Source organism: Pleurodeles waltl, chromosome 3_1 (genome assembly GCF_031143425.1).
Source record: "Pleurodeles waltl isolate 20211129_DDA chromosome 3_1, aPleWal1.hap1.20221129, whole genome shotgun sequence".
In the NCBI taxonomy this organism is placed as follows: domain Eukaryota; kingdom Metazoa; phylum Chordata; class Amphibia; order Caudata; family Salamandridae; genus Pleurodeles; species Pleurodeles waltl.
In genome coordinates this window covers 302,005,260-302,032,910 of record NC_090440.1, presented here as the reverse complement: position 1 = coordinate 302,032,910, position 27,651 = coordinate 302,005,260, and the positions used below count along the sequence as shown (strand labels likewise).

Genomic DNA, 27,651 nt, shown 5'->3' with positions numbered 1-27,651 from the left:
TTATTACATTGTTCCAATCATGGGCTGGCAAGATGTCAGAAACATACTAAATCATACATAAATGAATTATACTGTGTAAGCAATCACATTTATAGGTACAGACCTCAAGAACATGGAGGGAGGGACTGTATCAGACTGTATATTTCCTGTAAAATAGGCAAAAATGAAAACTGGTCAATGTCAAGACTTGGAGCCATATTGCCTACATCACAAAAGGAATCCTACATCATATAAAGCAGAACTCAGATGGCAGTACCACACTTTCTCATCACAGATTCATTACAATCCAGTGATTCTGTATCTGGTGGTATGTCACAAACAATTCTCAGTGATATGCCACAAGCACTTTTTGGCCTACAATGATGAAGCACATCAACAGCTACATACAGTCCATACAAAATGTGTAGGTAACCGATGTGAAGTGAAACTGACATAATTTGAGCCTACAACTACAAATTGTCTGAGCACATGATGACGCATATAATGCATTATGGCCACCCCATGACAAGGAACAAGTCCAATGGGGACTCCTTAACTTCCATCCTATTACTGCGAAAGCTGTCTTGGCACAGGTTTTGTACAACCAAAGTCAGTGACATACATTCCCAGGAACAATCCATGACCACTTCTTATGTTCCATCAACCTCATATACCTGGTAATGTCACAACTCTGAACTGTCCAAATGAAGATGCCATGGTGAAGATACCTAAAAACACCAAAACAAAGAAATGAGCTATGAAACCATACATATGACATAATTCACAAAGCAAACTTCTGGAGAATGCAGTCCATGACAAAAATCTGACCTAAACAAATATTGCCTGTGCAGTGTCAGTGACCTGGCTAAAGAGGTCATCATAGAGCTGTGTGTGGGTCATACATTGAAAACAACTTCGAACAGAGGCCCACAAAATATGTCTGGCCCAGGGATCACAAACCCCTTGCCAGGTCCATGGTGCGGTATCTATTTGCTATGGAGTTGATGGAAACGAGTAAGAGTTTAGCTTACCGTCAGTTGCGTCCATGATGGTGTTGGTTTTGAGCGTCATCAAGCAGCCGAAGTGTGTATGATCAGCTCCATGGTGGCACAGGATGTGTGAAGCTGAGTACAGGTGTGTTTCTTCCTTATATCTATCCCTTTCCGTCAGCTCAGATGTGGTGGTTGGATCGCCACAGTCAGGTCAGCGGGAAAGCACTTTGTAATTATTCCGACAACAACTGGTCAGCTCTCCGACAGACACATTGGCCTATCCTGCCGCTGCTGTGGTCAAGATTTGCTAGCGGTATCAGCAGGACCACACCGGTCTTTCGTATATGTAACCGCATGCATCGCAATACAGCAGTTAGGCTGCCAACACTGCAGCGGTGAATCTGACACTGCTGCCATGGCAGTACCAAGACCACCAAAATCGTAATCAGGCCCGTAGTTCCTACAAGAAGACTGTGAATAGAGCACATAGGCTATGGCTGCAAGTGAAAAAGAGAATCAGTGCCTCTAAATGTAATCAATATACTCTATTATGGGGTTCCCATATCTTACCTAATATATTCTACGATGATATGGGTAAAAGATGGGAGCCGAATAGTATTACAAGACTCAGTGATCTCTACGACAAAGGGCATATATATTTATTCAGCAAAATGCAGAAAAAGTACTGTCTAACATTGGAGAATTTGTTCAAATATTTAGAGATTTCGTTAGTGAAATGGATCATAACTACGTTTCGGACAGCAACATCCCTATTATATAAGCTATTGGTGTGAAGCAAGGATTGGGCAAAAGTATAAATTAGTAATACAAGCTCTGCCTGACGAGCTAGAGGCTCAGAATGCCACCTGGGAGAAAAGGCTAGGCACAGACTGGCTGATTATACAGAGATCATTAGAGATAGGTAGCTAGACACTGTTTACTGCATGATTGAGAAGCCAGCATTTTAAATCTGTATTTGATCTACTCTACACTCCTGTTAAGCTATTTAGGTGGAGCAGGAAACCCAGTGCTAAATGACAGTGCAGTGATGTGGAGCAGCTTATGCTGATATTATACATATGTTTTGAACATGCCCAGAGCTACGCTCTTATGTGCTGGAAATCGGGGCCTTTATTAGTATGATTCTAAATCATCACACTGAGATCACTTCCAAGATGATGCTGTTGAGCATTGAGGAAGGTCCATGATACTCAAAAGAGTATTCATAATTGGTATTTGTAGCAACGGCAGTAGCATAGGTTCAGAAAGGCTGAGTCCTGACTCTCCAACCTTTTCAGAATGGAGGACACGTTTTTTAGCAATGTAATGAGAAGAGCCTATATGAATATAAGGGCGGAAGATGCAAAAATGTGGAGCTTTGATATGGTCTCCACTACTCTGTATCCCCCTCCCCCTAGGTGGGCGGTTGAAAGTGGCTTTCTGGTCCCTTAAAAGTTCCATCTGTATTTTTATGAAGATATACATGTTCTCCATCTTTTATGTTAAACCTGAGGTGTCATGTTTAACATTCTTGCTGGTAATATTATGGGAAATCTAAGGTGTAGAGAACCAAGGTTATTTTTTTATGTTTTATCCAGTCTCTTTTATATGTACTGCTAATGTTACATGGAATGTAAGGCATCTTTTAATCAATATGATTTGTATGAATGTCGCAACTATGATATCACTAAGACTTCACACTTTAATATCATGCACAATGTCGGCATAGCTGATTGCACTATTACATATTGCTGTATCTGATCATCTATTTTGTTAATCACTGAGACTATGCACTCCATAATTGTATTAACTGTTTGTACTATTATATATTGCCATATCCTATCCTTTTTGTTAATAACTGGGATCTTACAATTGATTAAGGTATTGGTCATATGATTTATCTCTGCCTCCAAGTGTTTCATGAATTGTAAAGTATACAGGTTTTGAGCATATTCTGCATCTTCTTTTGTTACTCATTCTGCTGGATAACTATGGATATGATCGAGAACATGCACTTTATTAACATGCACAACCCCTGCACAACTGATTGCACTATTAAATATTACCGATTCTGATCTATTTTGGCAATAGCTGAGACTACGCACTTTATTATTGTATCTGTTAATTGCATTATTATATATAAGGGTATCTTATCTACTTTGTTAATAATTGAGAATACGCACTTTAATAATATATGGCACATATCATCTGTCGTTGCTGCTAAGTGCACCATGAACCGTAAAACTTTCTGGTCTTAAAAATGGCTTGCACCTTCTTATGTGACTTATTCAGCTGGATCATTATGTTCTAATCTGCGGTATCATTTTTTAAATATAGATAAATACTTGTTGTTAATGCTACATGGATTATAAAACTCTATAGCTCCCCAAAACTTAGTATAAATATTTAAAACATACATTTAGACATTAAGGAAGGATTCCAGGTTAAAACAATTTCAGATACATTTTTCAGCAGTTTTCAGTTTAGCCTTTTAAATTGAAAATCATAACTGTGTATGTGAGCGTGTGTACAACTTTAGCAAATTTGTTGTGGAAGATGCTAGGAGCAAATAAATTGTGGATTTGTGAAAGAGAGGAGTCAATAACAGCAGCTTAGAGCTCCTGAGACACGTTTCTGAACAGTGATGGTGTATGACCTTTGTTTGTTTGCCCCAAGGAATTAAAAACGAATTTGCTCCTTGTCTAGTGGCTTTGTTAATGCCATATGCCTAGCTGTGACACCATGTCCTGTTACAACACTTCTGGTGCTGTCACTGAGGGCTAAGGTTGTATCTTATAGCTCCGCCCCACCCTGGTAAATTTGGAAGTTTGCTTTCTTGGCTTGCACCATAATGGCTTTATCATATGTTTGGAAATATGTCTGGTAATGATATCATGTAGATGTTAAAAAGCAAAGGTGAGATGACTGATCTTTGGGGGTCCCCTGCTTTTGTGAGATAGGGTTTGGATGAGAAAGGGGGAGAATAGATAATATTAGTTCTGTTTTGAAGGTAGGATGTAATCCAGTTGAGAGCAGTCTCTTCTATGCCGGCTTCGTGGAGTCTTTGAATTAACGTGTCATGATCAACCGTATCAAAGGCAGCCGAGAGGTCCAAGAGAAGTAGTGCTGCAACTCCATTGTAGTCAACTGTGTTTTTTAGGATCATCCCAGATTGCTATGATTGCAGATTCAGTGCCTCTTCCTGGGAATCCAGTTTGGTAGTCTGTAAGTATGGAATTGTTTTAAATGAATTGTGACATCTTTGCAAATGCTGCTCTTTCTATCAGTTTGCCCAGGAGAGGTCCATTTGTGATTGGTCTGTAGTTGTTGGGGTCCTGTGGGTCTAGGTTTGTTTTCTTTAATATCGGACATATGTATGCCTTTTTCAGGTCTTCAGGAAAACTTCCTGTAGTTAAAGAGTTGTTGATGATTCTTCTTACAGGTGTGGCAGCAGAAGTAGATAAAAGAATGTTCTTGAAGATGTGTGGTGGACAAGGGTCAGAAGGGCAACCGGAAGACCTGCTTGCTTTGACCATATCCATAAATTCACCTTGTGATATTTGTTTGAAAGACTGTAGAGGCTGGGTTGGTTTATTCTTAGACTGGATTTTAGGAAAGAGGTTGGTGCTGATGGTTTTCTTCTGCTTTAATTAGGAGTCCAATGGTTGTGCAATGAGTTGACAGTTTGTTTGTGAAATATTGAGTAGTGGGATGACTTCCTTCCATGCATTTAGGTTTTTGAAATTCATTGAGAAGTTTATAAAATTCTTTGGTTGCAGAGCTAGCATTTTGTATTCCGTCTTTAGCTTTTTTGATTGATGATTTGTATATTCTGTTAAGTTTGTGTAGCCGCAGGTTGTCTTGAATGTTGTCTGTTTTGAGCCAGGTCCACTGCAACCTTCTGATTTGTTGCTTTATCTTTTTAAGTTCTGTGTTTCTCCAAGGGTTTCGTTTTCTTTTGTCCTGTTTAGTTTTTCTGAGTGGTCTTTGGACATCAAAGCTTCCTGTAGCCACTCATAACATTTTGGAGCAGAATTAATTGTATCTAGATTTGTGTTGGCTGTTAGTTGTGTTTCTAACTCATCAAAATTGAGTTTACTCCATGTTCGATATGTGCATGTATGTAAGTAGTTGTGGAGTGCATTGATTTGTGGTGTTTTACGTTGGAAAGTTATCAAATGGTGGTCTGGCCATGTGATTGGCATGATGCTATGAACGGTAACCAGTTCAGTCTTAGCAAAAATGACATCTGGGATGTGTCCAGCGATGTGTGTGGGATTGTGTACAATCTGATGTAGGTTCAGTGTGACTAGGCCAGAGGTGATAGCTTTCGGATGGGGCATATTGGGTTTGTCAAACCAAATATTTAGGTACCGAAGAATGTATAGGTTTGAGTATAATGTAATAAGGTTTGAGACTGTATCTAGAAAAGCATCTGGGAATGTTGACTTGTTAGGCGGAGGTCTGTAAAGGAGGAGAAAGTTACAGGAGCAAGTTGGAGTAGGGTGGCATCTGGTGAGAAGCGCTTCACAACTTTGTATGGAAAAGTTGTCTGTTTTATTGATATATATTGCTTGTTTGAATATTATTGCTAGTCCACCTCCTCTCTTGCCTATACGGTTTTGTGTGATGGTTTGATAGCCCGGAGGAACAGCTTCATGCAACACTGGGACCATTTCATCTCCCAACCATGATTCTGTTATGAATAGTAGGTCAGGTTGTGTGTCTGTGAGCAGGTCGTAGATGTGGTGCTTGTTTTTTGAGAGTGATCGAGTAATTATAAGCTTCAGGAAAGAAAAAGTATGTTAGTGGCAGTGTTGTTTTGTTTAGGAGAAGGGTAAACAGTATATTTTAAGGTTGTAGCAGGTGTGTTGTTAGTTGTGATAACTGTGTGGGGGTCACAATAGTCCTGTTTTTCAGTATGGTGTTCCTTTTCCAGCATGCTGAGAAGGCATTTTGTTGGGTCTGTGTGTGTGTCCGTGGTGGACTTGGTGGCTGAGAGAGACATGAAGAGGTTACATTTTTTTGTAGGTTAGCTTTATTATGTAATAGACAAGGGGATGCAAAGTTGTTAAGAGTGGCATGTTGTTTATATTGTTTGTGTCTGTGTAGTGTGGAAGGAGTATGGGTTAGGGGTTGTGGAGGAGTATGTGAATCATAATGTAAGGATCTAAATTGTGCAATGGATGAGAGGTGGGTGAATGAATGTTGCTCTGTTGGGGTGCTTGTGGTAGATGTTTGTTAAGAGTGAGAAAGTAGGGGTAAAGGTAGGTCAGGATTTGTATTCTTTGTGTAGTCATGAGGGTGGGAGTGGGTGTGACGGAAAGTATAATGAAAGTTTGTGTTATTTTGATGTTCTGTTGTGTGTGGTACGTATTGTTTTTGTGGAATAGTTAGAGGGGACATTAATGTAGTGGTTTTCTATGAAGGATTTGTATGGGAGTTAGTGCCGATGAGTGTCATTAGAGCATTACAGAGGGTGTTGATATGTTTTGGTGATGAGTGTATGATGTGTGTAAGAGGGGATGGATGTGTGTCAGGGGAGTTTGTGTTAGTTGTGATGACTGGAAGAGGTGATATGTGTGGTGGAGTGGAGTGTGAGGATTGTATTGTTGTGTGTGGTGAAGAGAGGGGAAGGGTGTTTGTAGATGGTGTGTTGGAACGCTGGGTTTAGGTATTGTTGTGATAAAAGGGGGTCCTTGTGGAGCAAATAGAGGATAGTGTATACTTGGATGACTGAAAGTAATGTATAATGTGGTTTTGTGTTGTATGGGTGATAGCAGGTTGTGTTAGTGGAATGGACAGCATTGTGTTTGCTGTGAGAATTAAGGTGTTTTACTGTTGTAAACTGTGGTGGATATGTGTATAGGTGTGGTATAAGGGGTTTTGTGTTGGTTGATGAGCCACTTCTCTTGTGTCACACTTGCTCACCTAACTACACCATGGTTGCACCATATTTACAATACGGTGCACCATGGCAGTCGTTATCAAAACAGTATCAGAATTTTGACGCTAGTGCAGCAAAGCACAGGGAAACCCAATGATTTTAATGGGTGCATCATTGGAATGCCTTTCCTTGAGCAGGTGCTAAAATGATGGAAAAATGGTACAGTGAAATCTTGTAAATTTCACTGTGCCATTTTTTGGGCCTGCCAACATCAGAACACCCGCCCTTGCATACATTATGCCTGGAACATGCATGATGTGGCGCAAGGGGTTTCAAAGTGGCACAATGCATGTATTGTGCCACTTTGTAAATATGACACAGGGGAAAGGCCGCCTTAGCGCTGGCTTACATAAAGAGATGGCATTAAGGTGGCACAAGGGGCTTGTGTTTATGCCCTATAGTATTTAGTAATTCAAGAATTAATAATTGCATTATTAAGTTTTAACTGTTTTACATTCCATTTAAGTTGGAGTCAGCATATAACAGCATGTATAGGAGGTCAACGGGCATGTTTGTCTTTTAGGTCTTTTAGGTAATGGGAAGCCAACAGGTCATCAGACAGTGCTGGACAGCAGCTCACACAATGTGCAACACACTTTGCTGAAGACTATGATAGGGCTTTACTTGACTGCCAAAATCACCATCCTTTTATACACTTGGGGCCTGATCTCAAGTGCCCTGGAATGATAGGTGATGGGGGAAAGGTGGACGCACTCATTTAAATCTAACACCACTTGGCTTGGAATTTATCAGGTGCAATAAAAATAGCATCCATTAATATTTTTCCTCTAATGGGGACAAAAGGACAGACCTCTGTACCTACTGCACTATTTATCTGTAAATATCTGCAGGTGTGAGCTACTGAATCAGAAGATGTAAACTTTATTGTACCTAGTATTGGACCTGGCCTTGCCCTTTTTACTGGGTTACCCTCAGCTTTATGCCTTCTGTTGCTGAACCTGTTTTCATTAGGACTTTTTACGCTTTTTCCATGCTAACCAGTGGTAAAGTGCTTGTGCTGTCTCCCTAAAACATAGTGGTAATTGGCCTACACCTTATTGGTATATTTAACTTACTTGCAAGTCTCTTGCATATGACACTACGTGGGTTTTGAACCTGTAAATTACATACTACTAATGGTCAGCAGCACTTATTGTGCCACCCACTGAAGTAGCCTTTTAAATCCCTGTCTCAAATCTGCCACTACAGCCTGTAGTGCAGATTGAAACTTTATATTTTGATCTGGCAAAATAAACATTTTGCCAGGCATAAACCTTTATTTTTAATACTTCTAAGTTACCCCTGAGGTAGACCCTAAAAGCTCCTAGGGTAAGGCACATTTTATTTAAAACATAGGACATGTGTACTTGAGTTTTATATGTCCTGGCAGTTAAAGTTAACTTGAAGGGATTTTTCATTTCTGTAAGGACTATCTCTCCCATTGACTAACACTGGACCTATACTCATAAAACTCAATGAATTGTAACCCAAAGTCCTCTTGAATGGAGAAGTCAGATCTTAGGTCAGAATCTGGAAAAAGCCACTTTTAGAAAGTTGATATTTTCTTGTCCTAGCCAGCTATGCCTTTTTGCCAGTGTCCGGGGTCACATGAGTGTGAATGGCTCTGGTATTGGAATTTGTATATTGTTTCCAGACAGTAACACTAAAGGGGCATAGGTGTGGACATAATGAGCCATCCTGAAAGGAAGGCTGGGAGGAGCTGTACCCAGCCTCATTTACCCTTCAAAGGACTTTGCCTACAGAAAAATTAAAGGAACCTGATACCAGACCTAACCCCCCTTCTCTCACCCCAGACAGTTTCGAGCCTTGCCCAGGGAAAGGGAAGGAACTTTCCAGAACTCTTGTTGGGATAGGACAGGCTGGCACCAGGTATAAAAATTAGACCTTCAGAGCCACTCTTCAGAAGGCTCCTTGACCTACAGAAGATTCAGAACTGCTGCTAGATGACTACATTGCTGCTTGAAGGACTGCCTTGCTGTCTTAGAAGGAAGATTGGACCTGTCTGCCTGGCTACCCAGAGTAACTCCAAGGGTCACTTGAGCTATAGGGACACAACAAGCTTCAGAGGCCTACCAGCAACTGGCCAGCTATCCAGCTGCAACTGGACCTGACTGAGCTCTAACGCTAGCCTCTGTTGAAGTGAGTCCTAATCCCCAAGAGGTTATTTCCCAGGACCTGGACCTTTGGTTGGCATTAGAGTGCACTCCTCAAGAAGAACATGTGAAAAGTCTGAAGTTTGGGCTATTTGCAATAGCTAACTAGCCCGTTCGTGCAAAAATTCCGCCACCCACCAATGGGAAGCTCTGGTGAGACTTGCTCTTCCTGCTGACAATGAGTGTACTCGACGACCAGCAATGCGTGACCTGCCCTGTGTGCTAGAGCAATAACAGTACAGAGTGACTGTCAATGCGAAGGTCCAGCAATAATCCTCAAGCTACAGCAATGACCGTCCATGACTCCTGACCTGCTCTTTACACAGAAGCCTCCTTCTTGTGGCCTCCTCCAGCATGAACAGAGCTTTTTGCACTGGAGTTGAAAGATAGCGTTTTAGCAGGATTAACCTGGTCCTTGTATCCAACCTGTGATCCACTACAGTCGGCCTGAACTTGTGACTATCCCCAGTCCAGCACCACACGTGATCACCAGTGGCACTTTGTAATTTAGGTGCTATTTCCACGAAAAACATTCAAATGTAATATTTCCGGCTATACTCATTAGATTTTTGTTGATCTGGTATCAGTTTATTTATTAAAATGTACTCTATTTTTCTAAATTGGTTTGGGGTTGTCTTGTGTTGTGTTATTACTGAATTAGTGCTTGCACTCTTCTTAAATACTTTACACATTGTCTTTAAATTAAGCCTGACTGTTTTGTGCTAAGCTACTAGAGGGCTAAGCACAGTTTAATTTGGTGGCTTTTGTGGTTCACCCTGACAAGGATTGTGGTTGTTGCATGAGTGGGGCTTCTACCCCCCTCAAACCAATAACCCAATTTCTTCTATCTAGTAATTACCAGAAATGATCAGCATCACAGCAATTTTAATTGCACGCAGGGTTCATAATTTACAAGGTTACTTGTAATTAGGCTCATAAAGTTTATTCATTTTTCTGTGCAACAATGCTCATTATCCTTCCGACTATATAATACTCCATTTGGTTCCCCTAAGGTATGGCCTATTGAATCCCCATACTTGATGGGTTAGGAGATGCCTTTACCAAATATATAGCTGTGAACTTGACAGACCATTTCACTTGTATGATACTTTGGCACCACAAATTATCTGTGCTAGTTCTAGGGTTCTGCAATTTGGAACATCCTGCTATTTGTCTTGACACACTTATGCTCATCACTAAACACTGGTAAATGCTTCACATTAACATAGTTTTATGCCAATCCCCGCTACACAGGTTATTGTAGATTGCATAGGAACCTGGACAACGCATTAATACTCATATGAGTGCTGTGCACATGGAGCTTGACCAATTTATTTTTCATTCAGGGACGCAGGAGTTGATTTAGAGTTTGGCGGAAACAAAAACAACTTTTAAATATGGAAGTAATTACAAACTTCCAAAATAATCGACTACTAGAATCTCCACCACAATAACCACCACAATGTGCTCTATATACGGATTATCCTAACATTTAACATTACCCCATACATCTGAGGATTTCGCAGAACCACAAAACGGTAAATCGTTTCTTTGGTCCTTGTACTTGTGTAAAAGTGAATAGAAATTATATTACACTTAGGTCCTGATTTATACTTTTTTGCACCGCATTCCCGTCATTTTTTGACGCAAAAGTGGCGCAACCTTACAGTTGTATTTTGTAAATTTGCGCCACTTTTGCGTCAAAAAATGACGGTAATGCGGCGCAAAAAAGTATAAATCAGGGCCTTAGAATCTGCCACTACTGATGATGATTTCAAATAAAAATGAATTCCATCAACTGGCCCTAAACGTTTGTAGTTTCAGAAAGCTGCATGTGGTAATGATGCACGGAATCAATATGCTTTTAAAACGTTCCTACATTTAAAAAAAAAACCTAGAATTTTGACCTCTGTGAAAGAGGTGCCTACAGTCTCTTTTACAGTCTGATTTTCAACACTTGCACGATATCTGATGTGGCACCACTCATATCCTTACTCTTCATGTTTCCAGCAACAGTTTAACCAAGAATTCACAACATTTTTGTATTTCGCTGGAGATTAGACCATAGTGTAAGCGGAGTTAACTCGAAAAGAGTATTTTTCAAACGTAGAAATGTTGATTAAAAACAATAAGTGAATTATTAAACTGTAGTATTTGATTGTGTGTAGCAAAAGGATTATTAAGGCATTTACATATGTAATTCACAAGCTTCCTGTACAAGTGTGATCTATTTAAACAATTGAGCTAGTAATGACCTCTGTTTGCAATTAACATGTTCTGGTTGTGCTTAGCTCTCATTAAGTGGATGCTGGTAAAATTAAGAGTAATGGTAGAGTTTACGGTAGAGGAGATTTTTGGCCATTAGTTGTTGTAAAAAAGGAAATTATGTCGAGACTAGTAATCACACTGGGTGAAATCCATATTTAGCATGATTAATATCAAAATCACTATCCCCCCCAAATCAATGGAGTCCTTATATCACAGGAATGGTATATCTGCACAATAACTTCCTCTGCCTGTGAAATACTTTCTTTGAAATTTTTCATTATAAAGATAACACATGGTTAAATTTACTCGGGCGAAGTTAACATATGTTTAAGATTTTTTTTTTTAGAAAATGCATTAAAAACCGCATTTAGTGATCTTATGTTTGGAACTCAAAACTTAAAATGCACCAACATTCCATGGTTATATTATGAGCAGCAAACCAGAGCTCATATCCCCTCCTTACACTGTTTATGACCTCACATATGTTATAGTTCAGTGTATCACTCAGACGTTCACATATGACACCAGCATTGACCAAGGTTTGGGGAAAAGGGAAGTAGGTGCACAGTGTGACATCCCACATTCTGTCTCAACTGTGAATGTTCAAATACTGTGTTCAACTTGTTAAAAAGACTCACAATTTTAGAGGTAATACATAGGACAGCTGTTTGCATTTGCCTTGCAACTCAGGCCCCTTTTCATTGAACTGCTCTTTAATGCCTTTGGCTACGTTCAGTGACCTCTGAGTGCACGGCTATGACCAATCCTTCCACCAGCCCCTGCCCCATTGAAACCACTGGATGCCCTCTTTGACTATACACAATGAGGCCATTTGCCTGTCAACAGCTTGACTGTGCTACCTGCACACAGCCACTGGGGGCACTGACCACTGGCTAACCCATATTCCATGACATGCCCCATCCCACAAAACTATGAGCGCACTGCTTTGGGCATGAACTGAGACCTCAGGACACAGGGACTGTCCACATTCTAAGCAACCAGTTGTGTAAGTGTTTAGGCTGTGCACAGCAATCTGAGGGTGTAGGGTGCAGTGCCTTCCTTATCCACCCAAACCATGTCTGCATTGCACAGCAAGTACTGTCTTTTAGGTCGGCCAGAGCATGTAGGAAGACCCTGTGCAAGCCTCTGACCCATTACGCTTAGCTATAAATTGTCTTACGACTTGCATAGCATTTCCATGCCCACGCATTGTCCCACTATGTAAGCTAAACAATTTTTAGGACATGCACACGTACCTCTGTCCCCAAACACAGTGCAATGACACCAGCTACAAGTGTCCTTAGGCCTTGCTAAATTCCTCTTTTCACAGGTACTATCACACAGCAAAGCTGTGCAGTTACCCTGCTCCACCCAACCCAGCTGTGTGGTGGGCTCTGAGCACTGGGCTTGTCCTTCACCCAGGACCCATCCCACCGAACCATCTCTGCACGGTCTCTGGCTGTGCAAACCATCCTTCAAGCCAGCCCACTAAAATTATTAGAACATTTTGTCTCGCAGGATGTGTGCCCCAATAGACTGACTTATCAAGCTGAGGGGGAAATATTTTCTAAAGGATTCTCTGTTACATTCACCGTGCAGTCATGTGATCCTCCATCTGGCTACATTAATGCACGCTGACACTTTTGACAAGGGTTTATCACTATCACTCTGCTTTTTTATGCCAGGTGTTAGCCAAGACATTTTTGATTTTACCAAGATTATCTGTATAATAATATACGTAACTAAAGGGGCTTTCAGTCACCTCTCTTAATCCATTGGTTTCTTCTAGTGTCATTCACATCTTGCTTCTGCCTCCACAGCATACACCATGGGGCGATGAGTCAGCCTACTAAAGCCACTAACTAACTTCACTTTGAGCAACTGCATTTAGCCCTTGCACCACGAGCACCTAAGGTAGTTCCCTTCAGTGCCAGTATTTTTGTTTTTACTTGAATATTACTTTAGTGTTTCCTTTCTAATAGCGGGACACTTACTATGAGATGAAAGCACAGGACACATTCCAGGTTTATTATTTTCTGTCTCCTGCAAATACTGTTGTAAGTTCCTTTTGAATAGACCTTTGTTTTTCTGACTACTGCTTTATCACACCATATTAGCTTCTCACATGAACTCTGAATGTAAACTCACAAGTGTGCTCTATCTTTGCAACTCTGTATACCATTCCTTCTTTTGCTCTTTCTTTCCCTTACTTGTCCACTTTCTCTCGCCTTCATTCTTTTTCTTCCCCCTTTCTCCCTTTTTGTTCTGCTTGCCTTCCTTGTTCATTCCTACCCTCCCTCTTTCCTTCCTCCCTTCCTGATTTCTTTATTTCCTCTTTCGTTCTTCGTCCACATTCGTTCTTCATTGTCTTTTTTCTTTCTTTTTCATCATTCCTTCTTTTTTCTTTCCTCTTTCTTTCTTGCTTTTTCTTCTGTGCCCCCTTTTCTGTTTTTTTCTTCCCTCTTTCCCTTTTCTTCTTTACTTCTTCTTTCCTTGAATTCACTGTGAGTTACGACTTGCTGCCCTTTCACAAGAAGCACACCAACACACAAAGTAGTCCCCTTCAGTGCCAGGGATTACTATGGTAAGGTGTGCTTTTTTGAGACCAAACCACTATTCTTGCCTTGTTTTTGTTTACATTGAAGAGCCCTGCAGCTTCACAAACAATGTTTTGCAGAGACCATGACAAAACAAGAATTGCCAACATTCTAGTGACCAATACTAGAACTTTTAGCTTTGCCAAGTCTTGTTTGATAATACTTGCAGTTAGCAGTTCACTTTAGTGTATTGTGTAGCCAGCATGTGTTTTACACAGTCCATTCAAGCATTCAAGATTCCATTAAATTGCTGTTATGAGTCATTTTCCTTTATTCTGATTTATTATCAGGTATATAAGCATTATATATTATAATTACTCATTCATGTCACATTTTTCGTATGTCTCCTGTAATGTAGAATAAGTAAGTACACCTCAATCAAAAGCTACAAGAAAGCTCCAAATGCATGATCAACACATGGATCTGCAACACAATAACACACTAAAGAAAATGGCTAATTGTAGTTATTAATATTAAACAAGTAAAACATAGATCTAATAAGATGGGTGTAAAATAATTACTCTCTTTAGCACAAGCAGAGGGCTCCCAGTAAATAAAATCATGTTTATTGATTCCTTACCGAGTTCGGCACCTTCCTTAGAGTCTGGGATGCAAGGTTCACTGTCTTACATCTTGAAATCGTTGCTGCAACAAACAAAAACTGTTTGCAAATAGTCGGTCAAATTGCTGGGCCTCGTGGAGTGTCCAAAGATTCACGTATCTGCATTGATGCAAACGACAAAATGTTCCTTCATTCAATAAGATGCCTTTATTAATTCGTGACTGGGAAGCTTGGCAACTCCAAGATGACGGGTCACTTACGAATACATTTTTTCTTTTATTTGATCTCTGTATTAAATGTTTTCCTATGCGAGTTAACATGAGGTGCAGCATTTTGGAACACTCCCGCTATCTTTGTACTTCGATGGATCATTACGAAACTTCTCATGATCGAGTTGGTGTGGATGAATCAAACTTTAGGAAAGTTTAGTGAAGTTCATAAACTAGAACAAATGACAGGCCTGAGCTATTCCTCTGAAGCCAGCACTACCCATAGCTGCTGCTGTCACACTTCAACAAGACCAGCATTTTGACTATTGTAGATCACGGCACGCCATAAGAATGGCCTGGAAGAGAAAGTTTCATTATTTCGGAATACATTGAATTGCTAAATACTCGTGCTATGCTAAAAAATGAATAGACTGAGATCGCCAGCATGTGGTGTGCTCTCGTAAATAAGATCCCACATTCAATGCTGAGCACCCGAAAACACAACACAAATTAAGTTCTGAATGGAGATTAAGTTATGGAAAATGCAAAAAAGCTTTCCTGATGGTGAGTGCCATACAAACAAATATGGATAATTTAGCCTCCCATTCACTGAGCCTATAATATGTTGTTGTGTGTACATGCCTGTTTATAATACAACCACTATTCTCTCTTCTATTTTAATGTATGTGAAATGAACCATTTTATTGTATTCAACTTGATTATTTTATCTTGAAAATCCTGCAGTGTGTATCTTTCAATAGGAAGTCAATATACAAAAGTGCTTCTGGCTATGTATGTTAAACCGTCCCTATTTAACTTGTTACTGCTCTGAATGTAAGCGCAGGGAGCAATTGAATAAATATAAAGAAAACTATTATTATTGTGAAACATTGATCATTAAAATGCATTACTTCATTATTTCTCGAATATATGTTGGCAACTATATTGCATCATTTTGGTTCTGAATTAGAGCCCCTGAAACACATAACCCTTTGTTGATTTACCCTGTTTATTTATTTTTAAAGAATGCAGTAGTTCATATCTAAACTACATTATTTGCCATTAATTTATCTAACATGTATTCCCCCTCTTCCCGGTTCTCTTTCAGATAGCAATTCTATGGATGAAAAGGTTTTAAATCACATCTTTCTTAAGGGATCATGTTTTGTTAATATTTGTTTGTGATTGATTTTGACCTGTATGTTTTTTTCATTTGAGTTGTGAATATCTGCATGTTATCCTAGCCTCCCATTTTTTGTTGTCCTTTGAGTGAACTCCAAATGTGTTGCATCAATAAACAGGGGTATCCTCTTCACTGTGGTGCTTACCTTACTTCATGTTTGCCAACATAAGGGTCTGCTGCTGTCAAGCAAAGTATTTATTTTTACCTACCTCTATTGATTGCTTGCACCACACGTACAGCACTCCCATCAACATTGTATTGGCCATGTTAATGTTTTTCTAACCTCACCAAATTCTACCCATTTTGAATTTATAAATACTTATGCTTTGGCCTGGAGCTGACCCTGCTTTACATCTTTCATGACGGATGTTCTTTGTATGATGTACTTAAGCCATATTTACACTTTGTATGATTTAAGCGAACCATCTATTAACGCTGTGTGTTTTATTGTTTCTTCACTGAAAGGCTCGAATAGTTAGTGGACGTTCTTCGGATGGTTCCAAACTTTACGAGATACAAACATCTGGAAGGTGAGTTTTTTCCTATTTTTTACAGTAATATTCAGAACAATGCAAATCATTAACAGCATCTATGTGACACATGCAAGTGCAGTCATAGGAGAGTTTCATGTTTTGCAAAACATTCTAATCACAATAAAGTAATAGCATCGTTGAGTAGCCAGTAATGTGCTTCTCCACCAGCAAGTTCATCATTGGACAAATCATTTTTCACACAGAATCGAACTTCGTATAACAGATAATTAGGGGCTATTTAGCACTGGGCAGGTGAGGAGCATCTAGCTAGAAAAATAGCACATTGTGCATCTGCTTAACCCTACAAAAGTAGGAGAAATGCTTGGTTTTGGACATTGGTGCCTTTTCTGGTTCTGTCATGGGGAATCACAGGGCTGTTATTGTTAGTGTACTGGAACAGAGGTGGGAGAAATGCTTGGTTTTAGACATTGGTGCCTTTTCTGGTTCTGTCATGGGGAATCACAGGGCTGTTATTGTTAGTGTACTGGAACAGAGGTGGGAGAAATGCTTGGTTTTAGACATTGGTGCCTTTTCTGGTTCTGTCATGGGGAATCACGGGGCTGTTATTGTTAGTGTACTGGCATATTTAGTGCTGGCCTTTTAATGCTTGTGTCTTTGTTCACAACTGTCTGTAACCCTTGGTGAAGGCGAACGGGACAATTAAGAATTACCCTTCATGCAGAGGGAGAGAAATCACTCTGTTGGGAACTTGTCATTTTTTGTTTTGCAGACTATAACCAAATTTAGGTGTTTGATTCTGTAAATTGAAAGCCTATCTGTTTTTGTACCATCAACAAATGTGTGGCACTTGTGCACTGGGAACTCAGAAAGGCAGGTGGGCGAATACATTTTAGTTGACTTTACCATCCCTCTAGTTTTACATTTCAACCCACTTGCCAAACTGAAAATGATATTTTGAGAACAGGAGCAAGTGTAAGATACTGAGCAGTGCATCAGCGAATTTATTGTTTCGTATATATATAACTGTAATTTCAGGCTCGAGGTCAGAAGCATAACATTTCACCAACTGAAGATGTTTCCAGGGATATTTCAATTTTGGGTCCTGGGCTCACTATGCCACTGGATTCAAGCTAGCCTGGCTGATGAAGCGTGATATCTTGAACCTGGTCCCAGGATGCTTGTTTCCAGTCCAGAGAGAACCTGGCCTGGCAGTTTGGGCTGGACTGTTCCCAATGGGAACAGGGTCAAGCCTGATTTGCATATGGCTGGATCCAAACTGGGGTGGCATGGTAAGCAAAAGAATTGATGGATTTAACCCAGATCTGTGACTGGGGGTGAATGTTTGATTGGTTCCTCATTCTGTCCATCATTTGTGTTTGTTTGCTTTTGTCAATTTAAGAGCACTGGGTATGCCAAGACGTGGGTCCTGGGCTCACTATGCCACTGGATTCAAGTTAGCCTGGCTGATGAAGGGTGATACTCTGAAACTGGTGCCAGGATGCTTGTTTCCGGTCCAGGGAGGACCTGACCTGGCAGTTTGGGCTGGACTGTTCCCATGGGAGCATGATCAAGATTGATTTGGATATGGCTGGGTGCAAACTGGGATGATGTGGTAAGCAAAATAATTGATGGATTAAATCCAGATCTGTGACTGGGAATGAATGTTTGATTGGTTCCGCATTCCGTCCATCATTTGTGTTTCTTTGCTTAATGCATTTTAGTGACATGGCCAGCAGTACAGTGAATCTCTCACATCCAGGCCACTGTAGCTTGAAAAATATTCTTTTAGCTAAGAATCACATCTTCTTTTCTACTTGCCACTAACATTTATAGAAACATTTTGAGGTTTCTGGTATAATGAAAGTTAATAGCATGCTGACTACAAACTGTAATCTTGAGACAACTTGATTTGTAATAGTTTTGAGAAACATGAATTGGAGAGAAACAATAGAACATCTGTGTTTAGCAGTTAAAGGGGAAGGCCTTTTAGCATTATTCAACTAAAGATAAACAATAGTTTCTACAATGCTAGATAAGGAACCTGGTTAAGTCAAAGGTAAGAGAGTGAAAAGTCATCATAATTTTAAGACAGTTAGAGCACCATTATGGGAATAAAATCACATACAGTGGTAGTAGGGATATATAAACACAACAATATTAAGAGAAAGGGTGAGAGATGTTAACATTTGAATATGTATGGTATATCACAAAAAGATCACCAAACTATGTTTCATTTATTCTAGAGGTAAAAAATTGTAAGAACATACATTAAGTAAATTGCCTCTTTTCTTTGGTCCTTAGACTTTTTACATGGATTCACTGGAATATTTTGTCTGTGGGAACTGGGCGACTTTTCAACAACTTCCAGTGCACCCTCTCTGACCCCTAAACATGGCAACAATTTGTATAACCCAAATGTCATATGCAGCTTCTTAGTACATCACAGCAAAGCGTCATGGTTATGGCACCAGTTGAATCGAAGGCAAGTGGGCTGCAGTGTGGCTTTACACGAACTCTAGGAGTGATTATAAAAACGTGCCACTGGAGTTTATTCGTCAGCCTTACTAGCTGCTGGGCCAATTGACAGCAGTTCCATCTCAAAATAAATCTTTTCACATTTTTAAAAGACTACGTCTATCATTAACGAGGTCTCATGCAAAAGGTAATATCTGCAGACAGGGGAAAGAGAGGGAATTTTAATGTCACCTCCCTATACATCAGTAAATGCTGCCAGGTACTGTGGTCCACTCTTGGAGACATGGACTTCTCACCCACACTAGGTAACCTGCTTCATAACAGTGGTTTCCCTTTGCTGCCAAACTATGGTAACACTGGTGGTGTGTGAGTTGTTCCTCTATATATAGATTTTTTAGTGATTCCTCTGTAGAGGTGAGTACATTCACCTCTCATGGGAGAAATATTTAAGTTAAAATAGAGGATCCTTTATTGTAATTTTAAAGCACACGATAGGAAGATGCCAACTTTGCGCCCTTCCACTATATGTATTAGCTGTACATTTTTAATTTACTTGAAACCTCTCCAAGCAGGTATCGTAACTGGTATACACTGGCAGCAAGTTATATAGTAATGTTCCTTGACTCTACCGTCTATACACTAATAATATAGTAGTGTAGCTAGAAGAGGGATATTGAAGGAGTCACATAATCTTGATTAGTTGCCATGACCTAGAGAAGCATACAGTTAATGTCATTGGTACAATTACTTCACTATTTGGCAATGGCCAAACTTAAAAGTTGAAATAACTAATTGGGTGAAAACATTTTTTGTATAAAATTTTTGCTGCAAAACAAGTAATTTAATTGTACTATAGAAAATTACTAATACTTCAGTACTTTTTATATCTTTTATTTAACCTCTGAATTAGCTATATTATACCTTAGCATGCAGTCCTATCTCCTGAAAGTCATATTTACCAAACACACTGTGAAAAATGCTACAGGTATCCAGCTATTTAGTTCTACACTGCTGTAACCTCTAGAAATAGAAGCCCTCATTTATGAGGTTTTGGTGTGGGGCATCACAGCCAGCCATCTTGTTGTGCTGCCCTTCCTCAAAGTGAAAAGGCAGGAATGTACTGTATTTATGCAATATGGTGCATTCCTGTCCTTTCCCCCTGTTCTGGTCAGTTTTGGCAGTCTAGCGCCAAAGCAGGCCCCCTTGCACCATGGTACAAGAGTGCTGGTGTTATTGGCGGGATTAAGTGCTGAAAGGGGCACCTTCCTGCACAGAAACAGTCCATGAAGGTATTTTCCTCTTTGCAGCACACATAGAAGGAGGAAAAATTAGGGGAAAAAAAAGATGTTTCTCCTGTTGCTCCTGCCCTGAGGAGGCATAAGATTTTGGCAAATTCCCAGGTTTACAGGTCCTTCTAAATCTGGGAATCCGTCAAAATCCATGGGTGGTGCAAACGTGACTGCAAGGCTCTCTTAAACATTCCCCAAAGTTCACAGAAAACAAAAAAAAACAAATGTGCAATGGACAGATTCAAACAGCATTTGAATTTTGACATCAAGTACAGTGACCTGAGAAATACTCTGGGGTTGTGGTTTCTGGCATACACATGCCTTGCAAACACCTTTGGTTAAACCGAACAAAATGTCAGAACAGCAAGATGTTAAGCTATCACTGCCCCTGCAATGCACCAGAAAATCTCAAATCACTGATAGAAAATGCACATCTCATCAAGCAAGGACGACTAACAGGAACATGCATTTCCAAAAAAGAGGGATTACGATTGTAATCCCGTGTGATAAAAACACGCTGTCCATGAGGAGAACATTATAATCAAGCAAAGAAAACAAGTAACACCACTTGATTTCCATTTCAATGCAACCATTGCTCGAGTTTGAGCTATTAGCGTTGTAAATTCCTAACTGGCCTTTCTTGCCATATAAATTGAAAATGAAAAGTAAAACAGTTGACATAAGCAAGCCAATTCAAAATGCCACGGCTGTCATGAGCATGAGTGCGAAAGAGAGACACAAAAGGAAAACGAAGGTTGTTCCCAGTCAAACATATCGGCAAAAGTGCAGTTATCCATGTAGCAGGGTCGGACCCCAAGTTGGTAACAAAACCGCCCCAAGGAAGGACAAACGTAAAGCATTTACCAATGTCATCAAAAGATTTTTGAAAGACAAGGCCACGAACAAGTGAAAGTGATGGGCGTAAGGTGGGCGTGGATAAAAGCCCAAACAGATACCGTCTGAAAAGCAGCACTTGCACGCTGCTATACTCAACCTAAAAAGATTTTAAAAACTTAGTAGAATTTTAGGGCAAGGAGAGTGAGTTGCCTTAACTACAGTTCTGTTTGCAGAGCAAATGTACCTTTCTTTGAATAATTAAATCCTGCTCTTGCAATTCTTGATGAAGGATCAAATACGACTGTCTAGGAATAAGTCAATACTTGGCCTAAGCACTTCACTAGCCAACTGACCCTGCCGATTCTCTCCTTCTATACAAAAAGTAAATAGTGAACTAATTCAGAGCAGAATACAAAATAGAATCAAAGGACAATAGGTTTGCAGAAATGCAAGAAGAAATTCAGGCAAAAAGTAACACAAAAATGCATTTTTATCATGCTAATGTTGGAGGAAATATTCAAACTGTGACTTTATAGCTCAACAATCTAGTTCTATGAGAGACAAGTGCATATTCTCTGCGGCTTATCTCTAACCTATGTTCCATCATGGCAGGTTATCCTGACCACGCATCCACATCCGTGACATCTTGCTTGCACCTCAACCTGTCTGTGGCGCACTCAGAGTACTCCACACTGCTTCCTCTTCTTTTTGAGAGATTACACCCTTGCACTCCCCTTAGGACAGGGCTAAGCCTCTTGGATTTCCGGGTTACTTTACATTTATATAGTTCTTCGCAGTGCTTATTTTGTAAATAAAAATGTGCCGGTGCTCAAAGCCCTCCTCTTAAACATGCGGCTGCAGCAATTAAGGGCCATATGTACGAACACTTTTTCCCATAGACACAGAATGAGGAAAAACCTTTGCTACATCTGGCCCAAAATGTGCTAACACAGAATCCTGAGGCAGCGCAATCCTGAAGCCACCTCCGGCCTCTCCCTGACCCTTCAGCTCTCTCTTGCAGCTTTCTGCTTTCTCCTTTCTCCAACTGTGACATGGTTTCGTTTTTCCCTTCCTCCGTCAGGCTTGAAGCAGAAAAATAAGCGCCGGCCCTCAAAAATGGTGCTCCAAGCTGGAAACAACAAGCACAAATTAAGCACTGGTTCTTCGTACATCTGTTAAACTCCAAGGCTCATCCGTAGCTCACGGCGGCAACAGCATATTTTTGTCAACAGCAGAACTGTAACCAAGCAAATCATGAACTCTTCACAAATGAAATGAACAGAAAGCTTAAATAGTGCTGTTTTGGGTGCTGACTGCCTGAACACTTGATGCCCCATTGTAACCAAGGAAAAGTAATCGCATAATACTTCTGCACATGCTCTGACAAAAGAATAATCCATTGTTTTAAAAGTCTTTCAGTGGACCCTGGCGTTCAACCCGTGAAATCGACACACCCCTCAAATTAGAACACCATGAATTTGGAGAATGAATTTGTTGAGATTATATTACAGAAGAGGTGTAAATTGCTCTGCAGCCGTAAACAGCGTTTAACTACCGGCGATTATTGTAAAAAAATTCCACGGAAGCAGTACGAAAGCACAAGTAGCCCGGGTACATATTCTGAACTCGATCAGGATCTCCGACCAAATCCTGAAATAAATGCATTCTCCCGGCCTCCTGTCCTAGCACCAGAATTCTTTATGTTTTTTTTCCAGTCACATAAAGGAATGTATTAAAACAAGGTCAAATATGTTTTAAATATAGATTTGTGCGTACATTTTAATGAATTTTGATAACATTTTACATACTTTGCTAAATTCCGTAAAAAGTTTGTGAATTACATTTCTCTAGTGAACTGTGGCTTGCTGTTGTCGCGAGTGACTCTCTTCTCGTGAGCGCACTCTTTGTATAGAAAAAATCTTGTAAGATACTACAGAAGACTGGTTGATGCAGAATATGCCTCATAGTGAAACATTTTCTACACGAACAAGCCCACCACAAGCAAAACACTGCACGAAATTGCTTGGTGCGAGATATCTAGCAATTGCACGAATTTCAACTAACTCAATGTAAACAAATTACACATTTTTTGAGAGTAATTAAAATGTTGCCCATGCATCGTTTTAAACTGCTTATTCAACTTCCCAAAGCTACATAAAACTACTGTCCTTGAACATGATATCACAAGAACAATTTGCTGTAATAAAAAAAAAAACAGTGGTTCCCATTTCGAATGAATGAACTACTTAAAAAAACAAGCGAGATCGCGCTGGGAAAATTGAGAAAAAGTAGTCCACGAACCAGACGGAAAACAGCGAGCCTCGCATGCGCTTGAGGAGGTCTATCCACCGGAAAAGGCATAACGTATGCATGCCTTCCACTAATGAAATCAAGCAAATTCTAACAGGCAAGCCCACGAGCTAATGAAAGACACTGACGTGACGTGGACAGGGCTCCGAGCCCTTTTTCATTCCTAAAGCGTCTCGCTTAGCGAAACGCATGCGCAAGCGCTTGCGACGCAGGCTCGACCCTAAAAATGGTAATAAAGAAAAAACACACAACTCAACGTTGAAAAAGTCAGCATAAATGTTTGATTTAAAGCATATACAAAAGAGGAAAAGGTTGAACACATTTCCCTAAAATAGTGATCCTTGTGAATGGATTAAAATACAGCATTGCAGTGTTAACACCTAATGGTTTTGCACAGACCCACACACATGTGAACACCCACGTTTACTAAAATATTCCAACCTAAGTAGAAAGACAACCTCTTGCTGTTGGAGACAGCTGACATTCTGGCAGACGTTCGTAAATAAACAAAACATCCTAGGGCCCTTGGTCATGCAAGAAAGACATGATGAGGAATGTACTGGAGAAGGGGATTGTAAGGAAGAAAATGCACCGAGTTCAGAGATGATAATGCATATAAATATAGTACCTGGCGACTGAAAACATATTTGGGAAATCCAACATATCACAAAAATGAAAATGAGACGAGCCTTATTACTTAAGACAAGGCTACTTTTGTGCACTATGAAACATTGTATGACTGGAAAGACGTGTGTCCTTTGTGGCATGTTACATAACATTTTCCTAACCACCACAAGAGGTTGGATAAGCCCAGACAGGTCTTAAAATTGTAAGTTGCGCAGTCGGAAAAGCCCTTTTAATTCATACAACTACTATGACGCCACTTGACGTGTCCCATCATGTTGTATAACTGCAAAGGGTACACAAGCTTCAACGTCCACTTGTGCTGACGTATCAAAACAAGCATTTGTAATGCAATGTGCATTGTGTTTGCTCGAGTTAGAGCTGTTAACGTTGCAAATTCCTAACTGGACTTTGATTGCCACTTAAATTGAAAATAAAAAGTAATGCAGTTGACATAAGCGAGCCGATTCAAAGTGCCATGGCCGCCATGAGCGCTGAGAGACACAAAAGGAAAAAGAAGTTCGCTTGCAGTCACACATATCGGCAAATGCAATCATCCATGTAACAGGGTCGATTTACAGGGCTGTAACCAAACTGCCCCAAGGAGGGACGAACATAAAGCATTTACCAATGATAAATAAGGATTTTTGAAAGGCAAGTCCATGAACGAGTGATATTGATGAGCATGCGGTGGGCGTGGCTAAAAGCCCACAGAAAGATTACAGAAGGCCAAAGCGCTTGCACACTTGACCTAAAAAGAAACTGATAATGATGGCAAACCTGATTTGTTATACTCGTTGAAGGTAGGACAGTATGTTTATGAACATTAACATCTGGATCAGGGAGAAGTGGGAACATGCTGCCACCCTTCACAGTAACATCACTGGAATGGGCCATGATGTGAATGGTGATGTGGTAATGGCATGTGTTAGATATGGCATCCTTGGCGTGGTCTCCCCTAACTTTTTACCTCTGTTTCCCAGGTTGTTGATGTATGCTGTACTCTGTTTTTGCTGTTTTTATTACTCTGGGCACTTTACCACTGCTATCCAGTGTTAAAGTGCAAGTGTTCCTATGTAAAATGTGTCTGCCATTGGATTTCCAGAATTGGCATATTTGATTTACTGGTAAGTCCCTAGTACAGTGCACTAGAGGTGCCCAGGACCTGTAAATCAAACGCTACTATTGCCACCCACATTAGTAGCTATGTAAACATGGCTCAGACCTGCCACTGCAGTGTCTTTGTGAGCAGTTTTAAACTGCCAATTTGACTTTACAAGTGTACCCACTTGTCAGGCCTAATCCTTCCCTTTTCTTACATGTAAGACAACCCTAAGGTAGGCCCTAGGTAGCCCCATGGGCAGGGTGCAGTGTATGTTTAAGGTAGGACCTATGTGTTTTAAATGTCCTGATAGTGAAAAACTGCCAAATTCGTTTTTCAATTTTGCAAGGCCTATCTCTCTCACAGTTTAACATGGGGGATGCCTTTACATATGATTAAAGCGTAGATTCCCTTTGTAAGCAGATAGACATGTGGAGTCTGGGGTCTCTGAACTCACAATTTAAAAATACATCTTTTAGTAAAGTTGGTTTTGAGATTGTGTGTTTGAAAATGCCACTTTTAGAAAGTAGGCATTTTCTTGCTTAAACCATTCTGTGACTCTGCCTGTTTGTGGATTCCCTGTCTGGGTTAGTTTGACAGTTGTGCTGTTTGCACCTCTCTCTAGACAGTGACACAAAGGGAGCTGGGATGTAGCCTGAATATCCTGATGAGCAATCTGTGCAGGGAAGGTGGAGAGGAGTGGTCACTGTGCCTGCCCTCACACAATGTAGTCTCTGACCCCCTGGTGTGTGTCTTGGGCCTGGCCTGGGCAATACAGGAGCTTACAAACAAGAGAGTCTTTCCTTTGAAGTAGACCTACTTCAAAGGCAGAAAGGGGTATAAGAAGAGCCCCCAAAACCCCTGAAAATTAGATCACTTCCTGAATCAAGAGGAACCTCTGCCAAGGAGAAGAGCTAAGGAGAAGTGCTGCCCCTGCCTGTCACTGTACTTGATTGGGCTAGCCTGCAGTTGCTGCTTCTGCCTGTGGAAGGGGACAAAGACTGGACTTTGTGGTATATTCCTGTTTGAGAAGAATCTCCAAAGGCTTGTAACCTGCATCTGCTGATGAGCCATCTGTGCTAGGAGGGTGGGGAGAAGTGGTCACTCACAACTGAAAGGGCTGTGCCTGCCCTAACACAATACAGTCTTCAACCCCCTGGTGTGTGTCTGGGCTCTGGCCTGGTAAAGGCAGGTTCTCACAAACAAGAGAGACTTTCCTTTGAAGTAGACCTACTTCAAAGGCAGAAAGGGGTTAAAGAAGAGCGCCCAAACCTCTGAAAATTAGATCATTTCTGGAATCATGAGGAACCTCTGCCAAGGAGAAGAGCTGAAGAGCTGAGAAGTGCTGCCCTGCCTGTGACTGTGCTTTGTGGAGATATCCTGCAGTTGGTGCTTCTGCCTCTGAAAGGGGACAAAGAATGGACTTTGTTGTGCATTTCTGCTTGTGAAGAATCTCCAAGGGCTTTAACTGAGCTTGCCTCCTGTTGTTGAAGTCTCAGGGCCATCAAAGACTTCACCTGCCAGCACCTGAACTCTCTGCTGAGACTTCTGCCCTGCCAGGTGGTGCCCTATCCAGTTCCTGGGCCCTTAAAAGCTGAAGCTGGCAGAGCAAGACTGAAAATCCACACACAGAGTGCTGTGCAGGGAAGTTTTCAACACACCTCCTGTGACGCGGCTGAGAAACGGCGTGCTACCGGCTTTGCAGCTGAAATCACTGCTCCACCTGCATTGCGGCTGGAAGATCGATGCAACACAGCTGGAGAAACGATGCCCAACACCCCTAACGGAGGCTGATAAAGATGCAAACCCCATGCAGCGTGGTTTTGTGATACCGTGCGACTGGATTTTTAACACACCTCGCTGGATGTGGAAAAACAACGCAAAGCCTGCCCGGACCCGAAGTGGCCGTCTGGATCGATGCATCGCTCTATTGCGGGAGAGGGAAAACAACGCACGCCGACCTGACCGGAGAAGGAACAGCGCACGGTCTCGCTTGCGAGTGAGAAATTGATGCATCGCTGGCCTTTTCCAACGCACATTCGCCCATGCGGTCTTATTTTGACGCAACCCAGGTACTTTTGTATGCTAACAGTGTTCTCACTGTTTTCTAAAGGATTTGTTCTTTAAAAATTCATAAAATGTCTTGTGTCTGTTGGATTTTTGTTGTTTTGGTCTTGTTTTGTTTAGATAAATACTATCTATTTTTCTAAACCTGTGTTGTGTCATTTTGTAGTGTTTTCACTGAGTTACTGTGTGTGTTGGTACAAATGCTTTACACTTTGCTTCTGAAGTTAAGCCTGCCTGCTTGTGCCAAGCTATCAAGGGGGTGAGTGGGGGTTAACTGAGGGTGATTCTCCTTTACCCTGACTAAAGTGAGGGTCCTTGCTTGGACAGAAGGTAACCTGACTGCCAACCAAGGACCCCATTTCTAACAGCATGGAAAGTATTATGTCAGAAGATGTAGTGTATTATGACCACCTGCCAGCAACTCTGTTATAATTGGAAGTAGTGGTTCTTGCTCTGATTTATGTTAGAGGAGATAGAAGAGAGCGTCTGCAAGTGAATGGTTGCAGTGAATCAGTATGTTAAACATTTCCTTCTGCAAAAAG

The 27,651-nt window shown here is 40.8% G+C and overlaps 1 protein-coding gene across 1 annotated transcript in view; it reads left to right on the top strand.

Annotated features, from left to right (window-relative positions):
* The window catches only part of UNC13C (unc-13 homolog C), a 1,168,779-nt gene that overhangs the window by 249,135 nt on the left and 891,993 nt on the right, over window positions 1-27,651 (top strand). The window contains exons 3-4 of the mRNA XM_069222447.1: window positions 15,837-15,859; window positions 16,377-16,441. Coding sequence (XP_069078548.1) covers window positions 15,837-15,859; window positions 16,377-16,441 — 88 coding nt within the window. The remainder of the gene's footprint in view (window positions 1-15,836; window positions 15,860-16,376; window positions 16,442-27,651) is intronic.